The sequence below is a fragment of the Labrus bergylta genome, chromosome 4, assembly GCF_963930695.1.
Source record: "Labrus bergylta chromosome 4, fLabBer1.1, whole genome shotgun sequence".
In the NCBI taxonomy this organism is placed as follows: Eukaryota; Metazoa; Chordata; class Actinopteri; order Labriformes; family Labridae; genus Labrus; species Labrus bergylta.
This window is the reverse complement of record NC_089198.1, coordinates 6411843-6434793: the sequence shown is the minus strand read 5'-3', so window position 1 is coordinate 6434793 and position 22951 is coordinate 6411843. Positions and strand designations below refer to the sequence as shown.

The 22951-nt window shown below is 42.9% G+C and overlaps 1 protein-coding gene across 3 annotated transcripts in view; it reads right to left on the bottom strand.

Moving 5' to 3' along the window:
• LOC110000881 (extended synaptotagmin-2) overlaps positions 1-21788 on the bottom strand; it is a 53614-nt gene extending 31826 nt beyond the window's left edge. For 2 of the 3 annotated variants that reach the window (XM_065954471.1, XM_065954472.1), the window contains exons 1-7: positions 21630-21787; positions 19991-20375; positions 5649-5690; positions 4571-4705; positions 4227-4303; positions 2790-2862; positions 91-180 (exon numbers count right to left, since the gene is read on the bottom strand). In XM_065954471.1, coding sequence (XP_065810543.1) covers positions 91-180; positions 2790-2862; positions 4227-4303; positions 4571-4705; positions 5649-5690; positions 19991-20368 — 795 coding nt within the window. In that variant the 5' untranslated portion in view covers positions 20369-20375; positions 21630-21787. Of the gene's footprint in view, positions 1-90; positions 181-2789; positions 2863-4226; positions 4304-4570; positions 4706-5648; positions 5691-19990; positions 20376-21629 lie in introns of all 3 variants that reach the window. The other variant, XM_065954470.1, reaches the window with a different exon arrangement.
• Positions 21789-22951: the final 1163 nt, after the last annotated feature.

Sequence of the window (22951 nt, the reverse complement as noted above, 5' to 3'; positions counted from 1 at the left end):
GAATATCCTGGCAGGCTTTGGATGGTTTCAGAGGAGAATCTCCGCTGGAGATCAGAGTCAAAGGAAGAGGTCAAAGGTCAAAGTACTCACTGGTTTCTTGAGGAAAAAGACGGACAGAGCTCCGATCAGAGGCATGTCCCCCAGCAGAGGCTCCATCACCACCCGCATCGTCCCATGGAGCTGGACAGAGGAAACAGAAGGGATGACTTATATTCAATTAAAGCCTTTTTATTAAGGATGTCAAACCGTTAAAATTGTGAATCATGATCAATCGTTTAATTTTAATAGTTAATCGGGATGCTGTTTGAAGTCAACCATGCTTTTATTTTGAAATACAGTTAGGACCTTCTTGTAGAGTGAAGGTTAGGACATGAAGTTAAGCACATAAACAGGAAGTGGTTAGGGATCACAAAGTAAAGTCAAACAGCTCAAAGGAAGGTCAATGGTCAATGTGTGATGTCATAAGGTGGATATTACTTTGGACTGAGAACAACCCCCGAGACAGCTCAGCTGACGAGTCAAACGTTTGTGGTTTACAACATTTCACGTGTTTACCGTACTGGCTGTTAGCTGTCTGATCTGTAATTACCTTTTTCCCAATGAACCTTCACGAACCTTCTAGTGGGAGTTTGGTGCTTTCTTTCAAAATAAAAGCAGGATTTTTAAATGCGCTTAGATTAAGACAGTACAAAATTTCAAAATAAATGTTTTGAAATGCATTATGATGGATTTTCAAACAATGCAGTTAATTGCTATTTAAAATGTAATCATTGGACTGCCTTTCACTTGACATACTTTATTAATCCCAGAAGGAAATTCTGGTTTTACACTCACATAGGAATCACACACATGCACAAACAGGACCTGACATCCATTAGTGGAGCGATGTCAGAGTGTGTGCTGCTCATAAGGCTACACATAGAGGCAGACGAGAGTGTTTGAGGGGTTCGGTGCCTTGCTCAAGGGCAGTACCTCGGCACCTCTCCAGCTACCAGACCGACTTCCAGATTAAGGCCCCGCACCAGGACTTGAACCTTCCACTCCCTACAGACTGAGCTACAGCTGCCCCCTAATTGCATCCTACGCCGGACTATTGCACTCTGCTCTGCAGGTCTTGTAATGCTATGTGGGAGACCCCTGGACTTGCATAAAGCTGTATTTAGGATTTCACCAATGTGTGAAATGCTGGTACTGCATAATCTTAGTGGTGCTTGAAAACTGGCAGAGTAAAAGCTGCAGGTAACAGCTTTCTTCAGATTACACTTTTTAAAAACAGTCTGATGATTCTTAAGAAACAGATTCCCCCTGGAGCTTTTTTTCTGTTTAATTAACGACACTGCTTCCTCAGTGGCTGCAGTGACTCAAACCTCAGATATGTAGACTGCCCGTCTGCAGCACCAAATTTGGTCGTAGCTGGCTCTGAGTAATCAAATACCAACATTTTGCTCATCGGAGCGAGCGCAGTGGAAAGATTGAAGATAATGTTCTGTTTATCCTTCCTGTAAGCTCGCTCCTGCCTGACAGAGGAGGAGGCTTTCTGAATTTTTATTTTTTATTTTAAACGGTGTCAGGAGCCATTTCCACCACAGGAGAAGAGGGAGAAAGTCGCTTTTTTTTATAAGTGATTTACGACATTTAATGAAATCTGTCGCCCTTAAGAAATGACTCATCATTCCCCCGATAAGCTCGGGAAGTTTAAACCTTCTGAGCCGCTTAGTTCCTCGGCGGGGACACACACTGCAGCGCTGCAGCTGTACAATTTGAGGCGAGCACAAAAGGCAAACATTGACTCTCTCTTTAAATCTTCTCCAACTTTTTCTCTCCTCTCTCTCACTTTCTCCTCTGATCTCTGAACAGCAAACATGGTGCGATTCCTCCGTCAACATCAGAGAGGATAACGTCTCCGTTATCAGCCCGCTGAGTCAACACATGATGTAAAAGTAGTCTCTGGAGGGGTCGCGGGCTAATTCAGAGGTCAGGGTCAGAGAGAGGAGGAGGGCTTCCACCGGTAACAATTCAGCGTCTGTGTGAAAGTACGGTTTAAGTTTTTTAATCCTCTTTACTATTTGAAAATGTTGACTCTCGTTTCAGAGCTGGCTGCATCGTCTGCACTGCTGAAGGATGTCAAAGTTTGGAAAACTTCAATATTTTAGATCTTTGTTATTTTAAAGGAGATCCATGATGCTGATCCATATTTAAATACATATGTATCGTGTTAAATATCCAAACTAAACCTCTGCAATGTTTTTTTAAAACACATGATACACAGTTGTTGGTGGAGTCCCCGGACGTGGTTTCCTGCTGCTCTGAACGAGACTTTACGAGATCTTGGTGAGACTTGGTCAGAACCTGACTTAAAGTTCTTCTGACGTATCAGAGCAAAGAGTGGAGCAAAGTTGTAGGACACGCCCACCAGGAAGCTCACTTAAAATCTCCCTGTGACTGCAAACAGAGCTGGCCAATCAGAGGAAAGTGGGCACGTGGGGAGGCGGGCCTTAAAGAGACAGCAGCTGAAATGAAGCGTTTCAGGCAGAGGCTGAGATGAAGGATTTTACTGACGTCAGTATCAGATAAATAAGAAGGTTTTTGAGCTGCACATGTGGTTTCCCAGACTGACATGATTAAAGGTGAGAGTGAGGATCATAGATCTGCTTTAATGATTGATTGAATGTCCAAAAAGAAATCCTCACATCACTGAACGCTGTGTGCATTAAACAAAAGACATTGGCAACATTTTTGGAACTGAAGCGTTGTCAATGTTTTGGTGCAGTCGAGACAGACAGTCTTACCTGTATGCTTTTGATTCCAGCTCTGCAGTAATATTTCTTTATGTCCACGTCAATCTCCGTGTTCCCCACGAAGCTGAAAGGAAGGAAGAAGAAGAAGAAGCAATAAGACGATGAATGATAAACGAGACAGTTCAGGGGGGGAAATAGAAACATACACAGATATCATGTTGATTTAAGATTTTTCATGTTCTGCGTTTGGTCGACTCCAGAGCAGGAAACAGGTTTTTAACTTTTAAAGGAAAAGGCTGGAGTTCAGCTGTCCTTTACAATAAGTTCGAGACCCCTGTGTGAGGCTGGACACGGCCTGTACTGGGTCTGAATGAGGGGTGACCACAGAAGAGTGAAACCAGTGCGTATTGCGGGGTCTGGAGCAGCGGCCTCTCAGGGCCTTTTGTTGTTTGATCGTGCAGTTGTTTCTGTGAACAAAAGCTAACGAACACGTCCCGATTGGGAAAATCAAGGCCGACAACAAGAAAGATTTAGCCGAACCGGACGACGATGTTTGTTTCATGACTTCTTTTTTTGCAAGACTCCCACAATGCAACATTTTCTCTCATATTCAGGGGACTTCTTCTCTGAATCAGTAGTTTGGTGTACTAGATGTCGGCATTAAATTGATTTGGCACAACAAATAAACATCGGCTACTGACATCGGTTCATGCCACATTATTTGTGGAGGGTCCGGTCAGTCAACAGGGCCGATACCGATGTAGAACCAATACATCGGTGCATCCCGAATAAATGTATCAAAGTTTTGTACCTTGCTTCTCTTGTTTCTCTCATGAGCCCCTCTGTATTGTAAATGGGCGTGTCTCATATCGTCATGAGGTCACCGTAATGCAGACTTAATAAAGTGAGAAAAAGAACGGATCAAGTCCCATCATGCGTTTTTATTCCAAGACAAATAGTTGTGCCGATAAAGACAGGAGATACTCAAACCACATTTGTTTTTTGAACCCGGCTGTAAACATGTTTATGTCCGCTGTAAAAACAGACTCTTGAGTATAGGTGTGTATGAGACTTCTGGGGATTCTGCTTGCAGCCTCAAGTGGACACTCGAGGAACTGCACTTTTTTTTTTGCACTCCCACATTCGCTTAATTTTTAAGCACGGGAGGATACATCTCAGTGGGACATCAACCCCCAGAGGTACAACAGACATAAGACTAGACGTGTTCTCCATGTCACCAGGTGGGGATTTTACAGGTCATGTGACAACCTGGTGACACGGAGAAGTCTCGTAAACTCACACCTGGCGCTATGGGAAACCACTCTAATGTTTTATATGCATTCAACTTTAAAGTCAAGCTGAACCATCCTGGAGTGAGCTGGATTTAGAAAGCGGTTTGTTCCTGCTCCAGCTGCATCCCGGATGAGTAGCAAAGGGCATCCATCGATCCTCAACATTAGAATATACAGATAGTGTTTCACTGCGTACCTGACCTGCAGGTCCATGATGACCTGCCTCTTGTCCACATTCTCCGTGTAAACTTTCACCCCGTTCACTCTCAGCGGCTGCAGAAACACAAAACAGACACAGGTGAGTAAATCTTTCCCAGAGCTGACACGATGCTAACATGTGATGCCCAGCTCTGAAATGTGAGCAAAAATGTGTCAAGATGTTTTTAAATCAGAACAGACGAGTAAAACACAGCTTGTCTTATTTTCTTGTGTTTCTTTGATTCAGATTCTTCTGCGTTACGTCTGAGGTTAGCTTCCTTTCAGATCGAGCTCTGTACGTGTTAAACATTCTCATCACAGTCCGGGTGTCCGCTTCGTCACCTTGTCGCCCATGTCGATCTTGGTGAAGCAGAAGGAGCTGAGATGAGGGTTGGCGCCCTGCACCGCCGGCTCGATGGTGTCTCTGAACAGCTTGTCCACAAACTGGCAGATGAACGGCCACATCTGCTTCACGGTCTACGAGGGAGGAGAGAGAGAGGGGGGGAGAGTTAGACAGAAATATGGAGTTCAGATGCCACACAGTCTCAGCCAGGGTGGAGCTAATGACCTGATGCCAGATAAGGTTGTTCACAAGTTTGAGGTGTTTTTTTTTTTTTGAAGATTGTATAGAACAAACAGGAGCCGGTGTTCTCTCAAATACTGCTACCCAACAAGATGCGGCTCTGTGCAGTACTAATTTGAGCTTCTCGTCTATCGAGATACACTTCCTCTGACATCTCAAATAACAGTTTTATCAAAGAGTATCAAAACATGCTTCCCGTTCCCTCTAAAGTGCAGATGCAGTGAGCAGTGGTGTTTTGGATTTTTTGAAAGCTATATTCCTGCTCGTCTGTATCCATCGACTTCTTCCTGGAAGTCCATCTTCAGACTTTCACTAAGTGCTGCTCTTACTGGGTTCCAGTTCTTTGTGTGTTTGTCGGTCAGGCCCCCGCAGGTTCTGCAGAGAACAGCCCGAGGAGCTCGGCTCAGCTGAGTCAGTGATCTTCTCTTTATAAAACCTGTGAACCTTTGCTTTCCACCCCTGATGTTATGAAGTGTCCGACTCTCTAACATTGTTCTAAAGCACGCTCTATAAATAATGGTTATCATCATATCTCAAGCTATCACTCGCTCTGCTTCACCTCCCTCTCTCTCTCTCTCAGGGGAGACTGTAGCACTGGGTCAGGGTCTAGCAGAGCTCCACATTCAGGTCCTATTTATAAACCCTACCTGTCTGTCTCTGCAGCCTAACAGGCTTACGGCTCCTGAGGCAGAGAGAGCCAGCGGGGGTGGGACGAGAGGGGGGGGGGGCCTTAATATGTGTGTGTGTGTGTGTGTGTGTGTGTGTGTGTGTGTGTGTGTGTGTGTGTGTGTGTGTGTGTGTGTGTGTGTGTGTGTGTGTGTGTGTGTGTGTTTTCACCTTATTCAGCCACTCCACTCTCTCCACATCTGGATAATGGACCTGGAATGAGAGAAAGAAAGGAAGGAGTTAAAATAAAAAATCGGGTCTAAATCAGTCTGAAATATCAATTTTTAAAAAATCTATCTCAATATCACAGAAACTGGAATCTCTATGAAGCTTCCCTTTTATTTAAAGGATGCACAATACAGGAAAAAAAACCAGACGGAGATTATTCAGACAAAGAAAGATTAGTTAAGGAATCATTTCTGCAGCCTATAGTTTAAGTCCAAGGGTTAAATCTTTTTGGATTGATCTCTGTGACATCATGAGGTCATGAAAACTTTCATCAAACCAGAGCCGACTCTGCTCATCTGTGACCTTCAGAGAACTTAAAGCAACACAGCTTCCTTTCAAAGAAGAGAGCAACTGTCCCTTCCTCTAAGACGTGGCTGGAGGATAAATTACAAGCACACTCCATTTGGAAACGTTCAGTAGAACCTGGAAACCCAGTTACAGGAAGTTCAGCATCAGCAGCAAGAAACTCCTAAAAATAACAGAATATCAAGAGGAACTTTTCAAAACGCGAGGCGTACTCCAGGTGTGTGCGTGTTGATAAGGCGAGCAGATTGAAGTTGTTTGTTGCAAAAACTGAATTAATTCAGAGGGGATAAACTCATTTGATTTAAATACAAACGGTATATTAAAATATACTCTAAGATAGGAGTAAAAAAAACTCCACCGCCCCGGGTATCCTGTCATTCTGTGGGACACGCTGCACTGTAAAAACTGATTCAATCTCCATAATGTTTATTTATTTGTTTTTTTTGTTTATTCCGAACATGTAACATAAGACAAAGGTGAACATAAAAAAACAGACAGAACAGAAAATAAATAATAATTACAAACAGTGGAAAGTATCATATCGTGGACGCTATGCTTTGTAACATTCACTGAGAGATATTTCAAGTTGACATTTGACCTTCATCAAAGAGCAGCTTTTGTGATTTGGATCCTGCTCTGGGATAAGAGCGATGTGATGATATTTTGATTTATTTTAAGTCTTACAAGCCAGACATCAATAGATCATACAAGACATGAGGATAAATCCAATTCTGAAACCATAACAGTCTGCACAACACGCTGCTTTAATGCCTCTAAACGCTGCTGAGATATTTCATTTAGGTCAATAAGCAGCTGACCAACACACCAAAGTGATGAAGCTAACGTGGCTCAAAGCTAACAGCTAATGGGTTTATCTGTTCCCCTGTAAAGTGCAGGTGTTCCTCTCTGTCGGATGATGGATCACATCCAGCAGATAAATGACAGTGAGAGGTTTAAAGTGCTGCTGCTGCGCGCTGACGAGCTGCCTGACAGGAAGTGTGTGCTGTTACATCACCGACGCAGGGAGAGGATTCTGCACCTCCACACAAACAGATGAGAAATAAAGCATGACAAAGAGACTACGTCCAGGTGAGACAGGAAGAAGGGACTTTAAATGCTGAACTAAATACAGAAGTAGTCGACGTATGTTTGCTTCCTCATCAGCAGCTCTGCGTTCTCTGGAAAAGGAAGAGGCAACATGCTACATCAACTCGAAAAATAGTAAAAATCGAATGTTATGGATGCCTGTTTCAATGCCTCAGCAACAAAAAGAAGTATAGACACCCAACACAGGGTCACTTTATGTTTTCAGTAATAAAACATTTCCTGCACGTTGTCTAAATCAGTGGTTCTCAACTGGTCTCTGACCCAATTTTGGGATATTTTCCAACCCATCAGATTTTTTAGTGATGAAAACATGGAGCAGTTTGGATCTCAGACGGTATAAAACATATGACAGAACAAAGAGATGAGACAAAACTAAAATGTTTTTAAAAGTGATTTTTAGACCTTTGGACACCTTTTTTTTTTTCCGGGACCCACTGAACACAACTCCACGACCCACTTTAGGGTCCCGACCCACCGGTTGAGAAACACTAGGCTAAATTGCGCAAAATGTTGACAACGTTTTGGTACCGAAACACTTCAAATGTTTTTGTGCAATTAAAACAGTGTGCAGGAATTTAGCTGCAATTTTTGATGGATTGCATCCTCTCCTAACAACCAATATTCAAAAACTCCGTTACTATGGCGACGTTCGCTCCCACTCCAGTGGCCAGCAGCGGCACTCAGCTCTGCTCCGTTTCAAATGTGCACCATGTATATATTTTCGACAGAGCTCGCCTCAAGCTGAGCAGAGCAGACCGTTCCAGACAGGAAGTCAGATAAGGGAACGCACAGAGCGAGCGTCCGGTCGAGTTCAAAATAAAACACAATATACAGACTCACGATCATACAGTATGTTTCATCACTTTATCAACATTACGCCATTACAGGCACTGAATCAACAACAACTCAGCCTCAGAAAGACAAAGCATTGTTTTTCTCTGCGTTCCCGTGTGATCTTGTAGTTCTCGTGTGATCTTGTAGTTCTCGTGTGATCTTGTGAACCTGTGTGTACAGGTTTTAATGGACAGTGACAGTGAAATTCTCCAGACATTTTCAGGAGAGCAAATGCAAAAAAAAAAAAAACTGCTTTTACATCACTCAGTCTGCTCACTACAAAACGTTGTTTCCCACATGAGGATCGTGTTTTCTGTGACACTGCAGACTCACACCAGCGCGCTGCATGTTTCACAGGAATGTGAGGTCACCCCTGTCTCATACAAACATGAAGCCATCTAGGAAATACACAGCGAGCCGTCCTCGTGCACACCACCGCCGTCAGCAGAAATAAAAAAACACGGAACGCAGATTGTTGGTGTGACGCTTTCTATTCCTGTGACACAACTATTTTCTTGTTCAGTGCATGGAGCTCAACAAGTGCTGATTCATCTGGTGAGTTTGTGATCAGATCAGATCCTGGACAGGGAGGACCGTCGGTTTGAAGAGGGTGTTAAAGAAGACGTTTATGTCAAGGTGGGGAAACCATCTCTAAACCGAGGTGTTCTCACACCAACCTACAAAGCTGGTTTGAATTCTCTCCCAAAGCAGCTGAAGCCCGGTTCCCACCTTGGAACATGTGACTCCCAACGACGTTTTTCAGTGCTCTTGCAAACATTAAGCTACGGTTTCGCTAGCTTGTCAAAACCGCCGATTAGATCGTCCGAGGCATAACGGCGGTGACGTCAAAGAATCATCCGACCGCGGTGTAGTTAGCCATAGCATAACGTTAGCTTTTTACTTCTGTCGGCCGCATTGACGCTTCAAACGTCATCAAAATGGCGTTCATCTGTGAAGATGATCCTGCTGAACAAAACGCCCAAGCATCAGAAAAAGAAGTTTGCCACAGAGCTTATTTCCTGCAGTGATCCAAAATCCAATGCAAAAATCCCATAGGCGAATTCGACCCCATGGCGTTTGCTACTTCCGGGTTGGCCTACAAAAACATGTCATTTGGTTTGTTCTCTACAGTAGAGGAGTCTGCAGGAAACTGATGACATAACGAGGATCATCAAGTAATGTATTGAAGATTAAAAGTCTGGTATCCTGAAAACTCTCGCAGTACAAGTCTCAAATAATTGAAACACAGAAGGTCAAGAAACCTTCAAAACACAAATCTGTGTCATGATGTCATGTATAAAGCAGCATGAATAGAAACTGAAGCTGCATCGATTACTATCTCTTCATGTCTGGAGGACAGAGAGGGCGAAGTGAAGACAAACATGTAAATGGAAAAACAAATCGCTCCTCGCCTGAGTTAACACGGGGATCGAGGATGTTTTCTTTTCCAGGTGGAGTTTTTCTGGTGCAGCTGCAGCAGATGATGTGGCTGTGTGACCTGTCCCCCCCGCTCTGTCCTTTGTTTACCTCCACCTGCGGTCAACACAGCCAGTCAGCTAACACCTGCAGCATCACTCACAGCTTCAAGTGCATCAAACTGCACACAGAGGAGTCCAACGAGGAAAGATGGACGCTGCTGTAACATCAGTTTCTCCTCGTTCAGGTTACACAACGAAAAGCCCGACTGACACTTACTCACCAGAGGAAACAACAGATATTCACATGAACGTTTTTGAGTCGGGATTTAAACGACTGACAGGAAGTGTGGTCATGCTCTGAGATGTGTGAAAATGAAATAAATGATGGAAGGATGTATTTTTACACCTTCTTACAAGATGAGTAATTCTCAACAGCCTGCAGAGTGACAAAGCCAGGAAACTGACTCATTTCCTCAGAGTAATAAAGACAGGAAACATTTCTCTTTCATTAGAGCGCTGGTTTAAAAACGATGGGTCCTGTCGCTCAACAGACCCTGTAGTGCAGTGGTTTCCAACTGGTGGGTCGGGACCCAAAGGTGGGTCGCAGAGCAGCTTTTTGTGGGTCGTGAATGTGTGTCTAAAAAAGAAAATTGTGTTGAAAAAGTCTATGACAGTTTTGTTCCGTTGCATTGTTCTGTCACATGTTCTCTACCGTCTGAGGTCCAGAAATGTGAGTCGTGATTGTTCATGAAGGAGTCGGTGGTGGGTCCTGAGACTCGACTGCTGCTGTAGTGGGTCCAAAGATTCCCCAGAAGTTCAATTTTCACATTATTTTGAGCTGCCTTCAACTCACACGTCGTGATTGAATAATAATTATAATGAAGCAAAAAAAGAAATAAGACAAAAATGGGGGCGGCAGTAGTTCAGTCTGTAGTAACTCGTAGGGGACCAAAGGGTCGCCAGTTCAAGCCCAGGTACGGACCAAAATATGGTGACCAAAATACTCTGGTCACTAGAGAGGTGCCAGTTTACTTCCCAAGTACTGCCGATGTGCCACTGAGCAAGGCATTGGACCCCCAACAGCTCTGTCAAGGTCCCTGTGTAGTAGAGGTAGGGGAATAAATCTGAGAACAACACACCTTTGGAACTTCTCTTTCTGTCTGCATTCACACCTCCATGGTACTTACTGTGAAGTAGGCTCTACAAAGGTTCCTCTAAACGGGGGTTTTAGGAACTGACATAGTTCATAGTTCCTTGAATAAAAAAAGGAGAAGGGTTCCAACAGTTCCTAGAACTATGAAGAAGTTCCTGCGGTCTGAAAATGAATAAGAGTGTAACCAGAATTTCCTGACACTTAATCATAATCAATAAAGTAAGATCAATTAAAATGACATTTGCTTGGATTTGAGTTTTTGCAGGGTGTATTTTGTGTCTAAACTGTGACTTTAAGCTGACTGTAGCCTCATCAAACACAGGCCAGAGGCTCATGGGAAACGTAGTATTCATTAAAATGCTAAAAAAAAAAAAAAAGACGGAGCAGTTGAAATAATTCAAACAGACAGCCTCAGTGTCGGTACATAAAGTTATCTGGGAGAGTTTCTTGATGTCATTTAAATGAGAAGATTGAAATGTGAAAACAGAAACATTTACAAAACAAGCCCCCCCCCCCCCCCCCCCCCCTCCTCAAAACCAGCCTCGGAGCATCCCTTTAGTCAAGAATGTGTGTGAGTGTTTCTCCGTGTCACAGCAGGTCAAATGGGTGAGACTCACGGTCCAACTATGTAACAGCTGTTTGGAAATCCTAACCTCCCTTCACAGCCACACCCCCCTCTACAAAGCGTGTGTGTGTGTGTGTGTGTGTGTGTGTGTGTGTGTGAAAGAGAGAGAGAGAGAGAGAGAGGTGTGGAGATGATTAATAAATCTGCCGTAGTTTATTACGTTGGTTGGTTATGTATTCACTTAAATGCAACAGAGAAAGTCAAAAGTAAGCTGCACTTCCTGTCATCATTTTGAATGTTTTTCTGTCACTTCCTGCTGACTGGAGTCGGTGAAGAAAGGACGGCCGCTCTCGTCTGCAAGGTGACCCCTTGAACACAACGAGGAAACCAGCTCACTCAGCATCTGCAGGAGGCGTTAAAAGGTGCAGAAAGAGGAGACCCAAATGACAGAACGCCTGCTCCTCGCTGACGTCTATATTTTAGGCTCAAAGAGAGGAGAGCTGTCGAGGAAGAGCGGAGGGTAAGAGAAATCAGGAATCTGAGCGCTCTAATGTGCTGCGGTTGGAAACACAACAAAGAGTTGATATTTACTACATTTCCAGTTATTATACCTGGAGGAGAGTCTGTAGTCGGTCGCAAATGTCCCCAGAAAATGTATGTTATTGATCTCCTAATCTGACTTCCATTACTGCTGATGATATTGCACATCTCTCCATCCATTATCTAGATACCACTTTTCCCAATCGGGGTCGCAAGGGCTGGAGCTGAGCCCAGCTGTCATTGGGCGAGAGGCGGAGCTACAAAACGACCACAGTCACAACTACAGGCAATTTAGAGTCAGGGTGTCTTTGGTCGGTGGTAGGAAGCCAGAGTACTCACACAAGCACTCAGAGAACATGCCGACTCCACACAGAGAGGCTCCTGTCCAACAGGGATTCGAACCATGAACCTACTCGCTGTGTGTCAACATCGCTAACCACTGCACACAAAAAAAAAAAAAAAACATGTGACCCCTATTGCCCTGGAAATGATCAACATTGTAAAGAGATCAGTATGCAGAGTCTGTTAATGGACTTAGTCTGAGCGACGCCACCCATTTGTTACTGCAGGGGGCTTTAACGTCCCATCGATGGCGGTCTTCATCTCCACGCTGAAAAATGCTGTCTCAGTCTAACTTTCAGTCAACCTAACGACAGGCTGAGAGCTGGACGGGCTGAGGCGGGTTTTAAACCTCTTGTCTGTCTGTCAGGTCAGCTTGTGAAAACACTTCAAAAAAATCAAAACAGATGTTGAAAAACTTCACCCCTCAGACCTGTTTACTCTTGAACCAGGCTTCTGCACTGTTCTTGTTTCAACAGATATTTGAAACACCTTTTAAATAAAAAAGACTGACGTCAGCTCATTAGCCTCGTGGACTTCTCTCAATGTGTTTCGAGGTTCAAACAAAAAAAAAACCAGTCCGGACAGACGGTGTGTGTGCAGTTCAGGGCAGCACAAGGCCTCGTCTGTTCCTCCACATTGTTTCCATTCTGTGCCGTGGTGGAGCAGAGCCCTGCCCTGTGGCACTTCAAAAAGGAACGGGGGGAAGCCCCACCCAGTCAGCCAGGCCCGAGTCATACGAGAACACACAGAGAGCGAGAGGAGGAGCGAGAGGAGGAGGAGGTGGAGGAGAGGGGGAAACAGAAAAACAGACGCAGAGAGAGAAAGAAAGAGTTACACTGCGGTCGTAACAACCGTTTAAAACCACGATATTTGACCCTGGAGTGTCCAGGAGGAAGGTTTAGCTTCTTTGTACAGTTACATCATCACATCCACACCTTAGGAAGGAGCAGCCAAGTGCAGCCACACTCCAACTTAGGTTGCTTCAGAGTTAATTGTCTTAAACATGTGATTTAACGCTGGAAAAATGAACATTAGAAGACCGTGTTTGACCTGTGGTTGTCATGTCATTCATTACTCATGACATTAAGACATTCAGTCTGTTAGCCCCGCCCTTCTCGAGACAATAACATTGAGATTTTCCAGCTTATGTGGATCAGAGTATTTCAGGTCAGTTGAGTTTTCAGTGATGGACACACTGAGTTACAGACTTCATGAAAACACAGACAGGAAACACAGCAGCTTCAGTGTTTAGCCAGCTCTGCAACGGTCTGTAAACCACTCAAAATACCCGACATCAACTCTGAAAACGAACCAGCTAAAAACACTTTGTTTCATCGCTTCACTATTGTGGTGCAAATCAAGAAACATGAACGACAAAGATACACTTCAGTCTCAAGGTTAAAAAAAAGTCCAAACATGACTCATGAGTGTTAAGTTTCACATTATGCACTCCAGAGAATTTAAAAAGAGAGTTTCAGGAGGACTGCCCCTGAAACCGTCCTGATCTGGTGGTTCACACATGCACCTCACAGCGGGAGACTACCCCGCCCACACGGGAGGGGGGGCAGGAGGTCACCTGAGGTAAGACAGGAAGTAAAAAGTAGAAGCTCCTGCTGAAACATCCAGTTGTTTTCTCAGCAATGATAAACGGCTCTGTCATGGCGGCCGCCAGGAAAAGACACGTCCCGTTACAACTATAAAACTACGGATTGGCTGCCTTTGATAACGGCTGGAAATATTTGAGAAAATTAAGGTTTAGTCAATTAATTAATTTAGATAGTTTAAGTGATTTTCACGACTCTATGTTCCCTGTTTAAAGGCTTTATATGAGATGTTTTGATCCAGCAGATGTCGCCCTTGAGCACCAGCATGAAACCAAAACAACTGGCGCTGCATTGTTGTGTTAGCATGCTAATGCTAGCGATCTTTATTATGCTGGTATCTTCACACTGCATGTAAATTTACCTGAAATGAGCGTGATCTAGAAACACAGTTAAGCAGTGAGTACAGTATGTTATTCTTCTTTTCTCTAGTCCCTCAATTAAACAACTTTTATACGCGAGGGGAGGAGTCAGCCGGCCGTCCAGGCGATGTAAACAAAGTGAAGATAGGACTCGGAAAGCTCGGAAAACAGAGTTATTTTCAGAGGATATACTTGATTTCTATTACATTTAAGTGTGTAAAATCACATATAAAGACTTTAAACTCGGCTGTATGACTTGAAATACTCCTGAACATCAGTGAGACAACACATTTCTCTTTCCCTATTCTTGTTTTTTTTGTGTGTAAAGCAGTGACGGGATGGTTTACAGAGTCAGCTTGTCTTCACTAAAATACAAAACTGTGTTATCCCTTCAGGCATTCCTGGCCTGTTAGCTGAGAGCTGCTGCCCACACGGCCCCTCATAAAAGCCTCAATCTGAGCTTTTTTTTTTTTTTTTTTTTTTTTTTTATGTGAGAGAGCGAGCCAAGACAACAACAGGCTCTCCACCAGAATCCATAATTCACTCATGATCGCAGATTAGTGTGCCAGATGTGGTTCAGTTTGTTGATCTCGCATACAGAATGAGTGCATGCTGGTTTTTATCGAGTATGCAGAAGTCTACGTCCCATCAAATTAAGAAAACGATGATCAGAACAACTCACTCAATTCCACTTGTTGGCAAAAAAGTGCCGGCTGTACGCTCGGGAGCACTATCATGAAGCGTTTGTGTGCTGAGATAAAAGCACTGCACGTCCGTCCTGTCTCCATGACAACAGTCTGTTGTCAAAAGCCGCTGTACGACCGACACTGCTCCGTTACTTTTTACTGCGTGTTTTATATTTGAGATCATTCATTTCCCCGATAAGACGCGGAGCGAGGAGGATGTGGGCACAAGACTCCATCCCAGGGCGGCAAAACTACGGGTAATGTCAAACATTTGGAAAAAGAGCGACGATGGCGTCCACAGCGCCTTTCTGAAAAGTCGAACATTTTCTACTTGAGCGCTCGGAGCGGCCGCACAAAAGAGGTGGAGCGCTCAGAAAAAAAGGACGCTGGCCGCCTGCTGCTGCAAACCCTGTCTCCACACTGAAAACAACTGAAAAAAAGATGCTGGCGCTCAGAAAAAGAAACGTGGCGAACACGGGGCGTTATTCAGCATTGTCAGACATTTAAAAAAGAAGAGGAAAACATTTGATCCCTTGCACTAACTTCATGACAGGATTCATTGAAATAAGGCAGGCTAGTGCGTTAGTGCGCGTGCCCCATGTATGGAGGCCTTGTTCTTCTAAGCGGGTTCAAATCCCACCTGTGGCTCCTTTCCTGCACGTCAATCCCCACTCTCTCTCTCTCTCTCTCTCTATCCACTGTCCTATCTCTACAATAAAGGCCCAAAAAGCCCAAAAATAAATCTTAAAAACACACTTTATGACTGCTTCAGTTTGAAACAGGTTTGTATTCATTTGGATTATTTTCAAGGTTTAGTGAATACGGTGAGTACTTCCTTCTTTTAATCAATTCATGTCTGAGCTATTCAATATGTGGGAAGACGTGGTTAAAGCTTTCAATCAGTGTTTCCAAAAAAACCCCAAAAAGAAGACTTTAAATCTGTTATTGTGTCCACCGTCCAATGATGGTGAGTCGACCTATCATGGAGTGAAGACAAAACAAACTCTGGAAACCACCATGTCACCATTTTTGACGTTTTCCTTTGACAAACACTGAAACTCATTCATCTGTTATTAAAATAGTTTGTGAATAGATTAACGGTTGACAATGACCGGTGACTGATTCATCGACTGATAGTTGTAACTCTAGGTCTATGTGATTGGTTTATCAATTTACAGTCAATTTGCAAAATAATACTCATTCATCTCACACCTGTTTTGATATTATTACTGGCTTCATATGGAAATATCCCGCGTTACCCTAATCCACCATACCTGAAACAATTTAGATGTTTCCTGTTTACGACTCTCGGTCAGACACAAGACGTTATTCATTATTCACTATTCAATGACTTTCACTGTTTTAAAAGGTTTACAATAGGGGTCCTAATGGTGGTCTATGATGCGTCTAATCACTGAGTTTTGAGGTCAGTGTGACAGAGGTGACATAGATAGAGTGTCTTACATGCAGAACAGAGGCAGACCGTCAGCGTCTGAGTGTCTTTAAGAGGTCAAACTTCACCGCTGATTGTTGGCTTGTTATCAAGCAGACACATTTATCTCGTCACATCTTTCAACTGGTTTCCCTTTAATCAAACAAACAATGAGTCGTCAATCATTGCTGTTTGCTTCACACATCCAAACGTCATTAGCGGCGCTGTTGTAGGTTCAAACATTGGTGACACACACACACACACACACACACACACACACACACACACACACACACACACACACACACGTGGTGAAAAAAGACAACATGGAGACAAAAGATAAGCTGACTCAGAACAGGACAGCTGCTCCACACCGCCGCATCACTGCTTACTGCAAAGCTGTCTGCACTGCTGCTGAGCACTGAGTTTCTCAAGGTCTGTTTGATAATGTGATGATAGGAGGACGCTCGGCGATGGGAGGACGCTCGGCGATGGGAGGACGCTCGGCGATGGGAGGACGCTCGGCGATGGGAGGACGCTCGGTGATGAGTCCGCCTGGCAAGCTGCCTTCCACTCAGCAGAAATAATGAATCTTTATTTCAGAGGTGTTGAGTCTCTGTGTTAATGGCACACGGCTGAGGTTGGATGCTTTATGCTAATGATTTAAAACAACATGAATGTTCAGAAACATATTTTTAAGACTACACTTCGCATGCTGTGGGAACACACCTTCAGATAATAACAAGAACATGTTTAATTAGCCTGAAATAAATTCAGAGGTTCAAAGGCAAACACTCAAATGATATGGATGGAGGGAATAAAGAATGGATGGAATAATGGATGGATGGATTGATTGGTTGTGGATTATGGTTTATGGATTATTATTATTGTGGGTGGATAGATAGATGGATGGTATAATGGATGGATGAATCGATGATTGGTGGATTAGTCAATGGATGAACGGTCCAATTAATGAAAAGATAAATGGATGGATGGATGGATGGATCAATTGTGGATTAGTATGTGGATGGCTGGATAGATGGATCGTATAATGGATGGATGAATCAATGATTGGTGGATTAGTCTTTGGGTGGATGGATAGAGGGGTCGATGGTATAGTGGATAGATAGAATAATGGATAGATGGATGATTGGTGGATTAGTCTACGGATGGATGGATGGTCCATTTGATGAATAGATAAAAAGATGGATGGATGAATCGATCAATTGTGGATTAGTCTTTAGTCCTCTAAACCAGTTTCCAACCAATTTGTTTGCAACATGTTGAGCACTTCCTGGAGCACATGGAGCATCACATCCTAGCAGACCCTGCTGATCACTAGAATTTCTCTACCACGCATAATAATGTTTCATTTTTCCTAATTATGTTATGTGTCCCAGAAAGCAGCCGTCTGATAACCATTTTATGGTGGTTTTGATGCAAGACCTGTGCAGTACACTGAAAATGTCTATTTTAATTCCAGCCATAAAATTCATTATTTTCACAACATCGGTCAGTTTTGACTAATTTTGCTCTAAATTTGTTTTTTTGTTGGTCTCAAAATAATATACCTGTTTGGCCTGAACATACACAAATGCACTTAGTTGCTGCTTTATTACTTTTTGTATCTTATCATCTGGACTCCTATGGAAAAGAAAGGATACAATTTGATCCTGCTTGAAGCTATGAGAAAACTGTTAAACAATTGTAAACTGTATAAAACTTGATTGGTAACATACAATTACATTTGTACATTTTTTAGTATTGATTTTTCATTGGATCACAACTAAATATTTCCTAGTTTAGCTCTATCGCTAACACTCGTGTTTTCATTCCTTAGCAGGGTCATTGAAACTGATAATAAATGTATAAATTTCATAAACTGAGAAACCTGTTAAACTGTGATATTTTCTAATATGGTTAGCGTACAATCACAAACATTAAGTCTTGGGTAGTACTTTGTCGTTTTAACCATTAAGTATCCTTCCAGATATGACGTGTTTGTGGGTTTTATGAGGCTTTGAAAATATAAATGGAACCCTGAATAACTAAACCACAGATTTCCATCCATAACCCTCCTTTAAAAAAAGCTTCCAGGAAAAGAATGTGCTTTTGTGAATCTCTGCCGGCACGTGCCAAACAACGTCTTTCACAGAGTTAGTTTCTGAATGTTACTGGTTTGCTCACATCTTAAGAGAACACACCCAAACATAATCTCCATTCCTTGCATGCTCACAACTAGTCATTTGGGCTGGATGAGCTTGTGACATGTAGGAAACCAGAGAAAGAGTAGACAGAGAGAGAATGACAGCTATGTTGTAGGCGTGTGGCCAGTCCTCCTTCTTCATACTGGTTTCTGATTGTGGCACAGGGAAACCTGACTGCACACTGACAGACAGGCACACCGAGACGATGAATCCAGAAAGTGAAAATCAGGCAGGTTTCAAGACGCTCCTACTTTGGCAGTGCTCGCCCCGAGAGCCCCGCGGGCTGAGAGGCCATGTGTAAATTATTCATGGAGGTCTCCAACTCCGTCGGGTGGTTAGCTGGAGAGAAACCATCGAGAGGAAAAAAAAGAGAGACAAGCACAGATTCGATCCTGGAAGCTAAATGGAGCTGGTGCCCAGTTTGTGACCTTTTCATTGGCTGTTTGCGAGACCCTAATTATTCCCAAGGTCTTCACTTTTTTATAACAAAGAATTTCCAAAACTTTTCAGTACTTTTTCCATGATATCTAAACACTTCCATAACTTTTTAGGGTATTTGCAAAAGACAGGGCTTAATAGAAATATAAGAATTGTGACGATATCACTCCAGTGTGACAGGCGTTGTAGAAAATGTTGCACTTTTGATAGGACTGTTTTTGCAACGGCAATGGACTAGCTTCAGATGAAGGTGTCTTGTAACTACATCAACTTAGATGTGCTGGAAAAAAGCGGTAATGCTATTTGGCCTGTCTACAGGGGCTTAAACCAGACAATGAAGTATGCAGAAGGAGGAAATAACCAGCGAGGGGGGTCCAGAGGGGAAAAACTTTAGTCCAATAAAGACTAATTTGGTGGCTTCCTTCTCATGTCCTTATTTGAAAAGCCAAACAATGTTGTGTTCAAAGTCAGTTTGGAAACCCCATTTTTTATAGCATTCTTAGATTCCGGGAATTTTAATAACAGTGGGAACTGATTTAAACAAGCAACAAAGTTTGTTTTTCCCTGTGGATGGGAATTTGAGAACTTTTTATCTCTGGTTTGTTCTATCGTCCTTCTTGTTATAACCCAACGAAACCATATGATTAACATCTTCCAGAAGAATGTCAGTTTAATACAGGGAAACTCTTTGGGGAACCTCTGATGATGTCTCCAACTCCTGGTCACTTTGGAGTATCTAACTGCCAAAAACAAGGTCATTTTCTCTGTTTGTTGTCAAGTATACTGCCTGAAAAAGCCTTTTCCACCAATGAAATCCATTATCCCAGTATCCACATTGTGAGTATTGAGCTGTATGTCTTGTGTATTAAGTTTCAGCTTAAGTTTCCGATGATGTTTCAACACCTCAAGTGCAAATGTTTGGAAATCTTCACCACAAACCCAAACAAGGGAATCAGAGGTCACAGATGGGACTCTTTAAATCGGACAGGATGTTGTGAAAAACTCAAAAATGTTGTTAGCTTGGATGTTCAGTCTGTTTTTCTTCGAGGAAACAGGTAGGATAGAAAATGAATGTTTTGAAGCAGAGGGAAGACAAACAACGGTAACATTTTGGCCACGGGAGTGAACTCAGTTATCTTTATAAGCTTGTTTGGCAGGCAGGCAGGGAGTCTATGTTTGACATCTAATACTCAATGTAGGCCGGAGGATTTAGCTTGCAAAGGAGTCAGAGTGCAAAGCAGTGATTACTTGATATTGATAGCACAAGAACTGTCAGAAAGTTGGAGGGACTTACCCATGGTGGCAGCTCAGCAGTAGGCACACTTTGCCTCACAACTTTCTCCTCATGGTCCAGGAATGCTAAGGCACGGTTTATCCTGTAGTCCTTAGTGCCGTGGTTCTTCCTCCAATAGAACAACATGGCGAGTCCGATCAGAACCCAGCTGAAGCTGAACTCAAAATATCCCAAGACGTAGATCGGTAGGATGATGGCAAAAGTCTTTGCGTATTTAATCCACATTTGGGTGACATCTGTCAGAGACGACTGTTGCTCTTGCGCCAGCTCTTCTGGGGCCAGAGGTGGGCCTACGGTGGAGCTCACAGGGCTGCTGGGCGCTGCGATGGGTCCGTTCTTGTTGCCTGGTCCCTTCGAACCCTCCATCCTGTTACTCATTTCTCCTCTGGGGAAGAAAATGCATTTTTGGGAAAGATTTACAGCAAATGTTCGTGTTTTAATATACACTGAAAAAAGTAAAGTTGTTGCAAAGAGCGGGCCTCAGGCGGCAAGATTTTCAGCTCCATGCGCTAAAGGAAAAGACATAACAAGCTGGAGCATGACAAATATTCAGCAAGCTTACTTTTAAGAATCTTATATAAAAGATCTATTGGGATGCTGTGCATTTCTTATAAATTGTATTGGTTCTTAAACGGAAAATATAAGTTTAACAGCAGCCAACTGGGCAAAAAATCTAGACACCAAAACACTATCCAGCTTTAAAAAAAAAAGAAGATATTCAAGAAAAAAAAGCATTATACAAATCTTAAGATGTAGGCCTATATACCTTACTGTCTCAAATAATTTAACAAAAGGAATACCAGAGATAATTGCATGATTATAGGTCTACTCCAGAGGCCCTATAATAAACATTTTCTTTCAACAAGTAGCCTATGCAGTAAGAAGTTGGTCACATGCAAATTACTGATTTGTTGCTGGTTGTCAACTAAAGATCACAAGGCCAAATATTCTTTAATGTTGTATCTGTCAGAAGTGCATGGGAATGATACCTGATAAGTCTGCGTGATGTTTTCACAGCCTGTATTATGTACACAGACTGCAGGCAGAACTGTCATTCCAATGTCCTCACTCTTGTAGGACGTCACACGTATGTCCTCTAACTAAACGTCGTTTTTTGTCAACTGTATTTTTCGGGTAATATGGTAGCAGCAAGACTATTACATTTTTAAAAATTACTTAAAACTTGGAGTATTTTTCAATTCGGCATGCATACAGTGTACATTAAAACCACTATTAAGTTGTGTTTTTAACTTTTAAAAACTACCTGGTCCGTTTTCCCCACCATCCACTGCGGCCAAAACACACCGCCGTGGAGGGCGACGGCAAGCGGGAAGCGGGAAGCTGTTTTGAGAGCAGGTGATCTACGGAAATGTGTTTCGTTTTGTTTTATTTTATAGCGCCGAATGAAAGACGATGAGCAACTCTATCTAAAATGAACATTCATCTTTGGTCACGGTGTGAAGAAATGTATCGTAAACCGCGGTAACTGTTAAATTACTATTTTTTTGAATGGAGTCCGGCGTGACGTTCTCTCCTCAAAGTGACACGTATCTGGGCAAGGGCTTAACCACCAAGCAGCACTGCGTAAACCAAACACCAGCGAGAAAACAACACACACAACTTCTTCCCACACACTCACCTGTTTCCGCTCGTCCTTGGAAATTAAATTATAATTCAGTCCAGCAGCAGCAGCCCGGTCCTCTGCATGTCCACCAAGTAAACTCCGGTAACCCCGTCTCCCCTCCAATACATCCCGCTGTGAGGACGACCAGGTCCCGTCTGACACAGCCTGCAGGAAACTGTCATCGCGGGAAAGAGGTCAGACTACGACATGGAGGGAGGGAGCTTCAAAACACACACACACACACACACACACACACACACACACACACACACACACACACAAACTGCAGACCTGGGCGCCATCTTGTGGGTAGAAAAGTGCATTAGCAGCAGTTGAGTTTGTATTTGTCCTTGTGTTAATAAATAGATAATAAACAATAAACAATGCAGGTAGTAGGTAATATGTTTTGCAAGTCCGTCCTCTTGTTGTTTATAAAGCTAGTAGCCCAGGTTACTGTTTCTAGGCAACAAGGCTGAAAGGGGTTTTAAGCTTTGACAGTATTGTAGGCTACATGTTCATCGTATCAACACGATTATGATTACGATACGATATAAGCTGTGTTATACGGCTATAGTATAGGCCTACTTTCAAATAACTACACTTCTTTCAACAAAGTTCCTTGTCTCTTTATTTGGCTTGGACTCCATTGGTGGAAGGTACCAGTTTATAGGCTATTGGCTTAAAAGACCAATTTTCTATTTGATAAACGACTCAAAAACTGATTAACTTCATTAAATACTGCATCTGGGGTTTTCAGTATTCAGTTAATTGTTATTTTTGGCCTATTTGTCGTACATTTAATTCCCTCAAAGGCGTTTCTTATTTGAAAGATAGCCGACCTATAGCGGCACAGCCTTTGATCATATTTGTCATTCAATCAATCAATCTTTATTTGTCGGCTTTAGCATCAATTCATAATGTTTTCTAAAACACTTCACTTATAGAGCAGGTCTACACCAGTGGTTCTCAACTGGGGGGTCGGGACCCACAAGTGGGACGTGGAGTCGTGAAAGTGTGACTGGAAAAAAATAGTCTAAAAAACACGTTTGTTTTGTTTCATGTCGTTGTTCTGTCACATGTTTTGTTCCGTCTGAGGTCCAAATTGCATTATGTTTCATAAAGCAAATCTCACTGATTGAGAGATATCTGAAACTTGGGTCGCGATTTCTTCATAAGGAGTTGGTGGTGCGGTCCTGAGGCGAGACCAGTTGAGAAGCACTGGTTTCTAGACCATATGCTAGCAGGCAAAGACCCAACATTAACCATGAGTACAGCACTTAGAAACATTTAACAAAGTTACAGAGGAGAGGGAAATCTGTCTCTGAACAGGCAGAAAC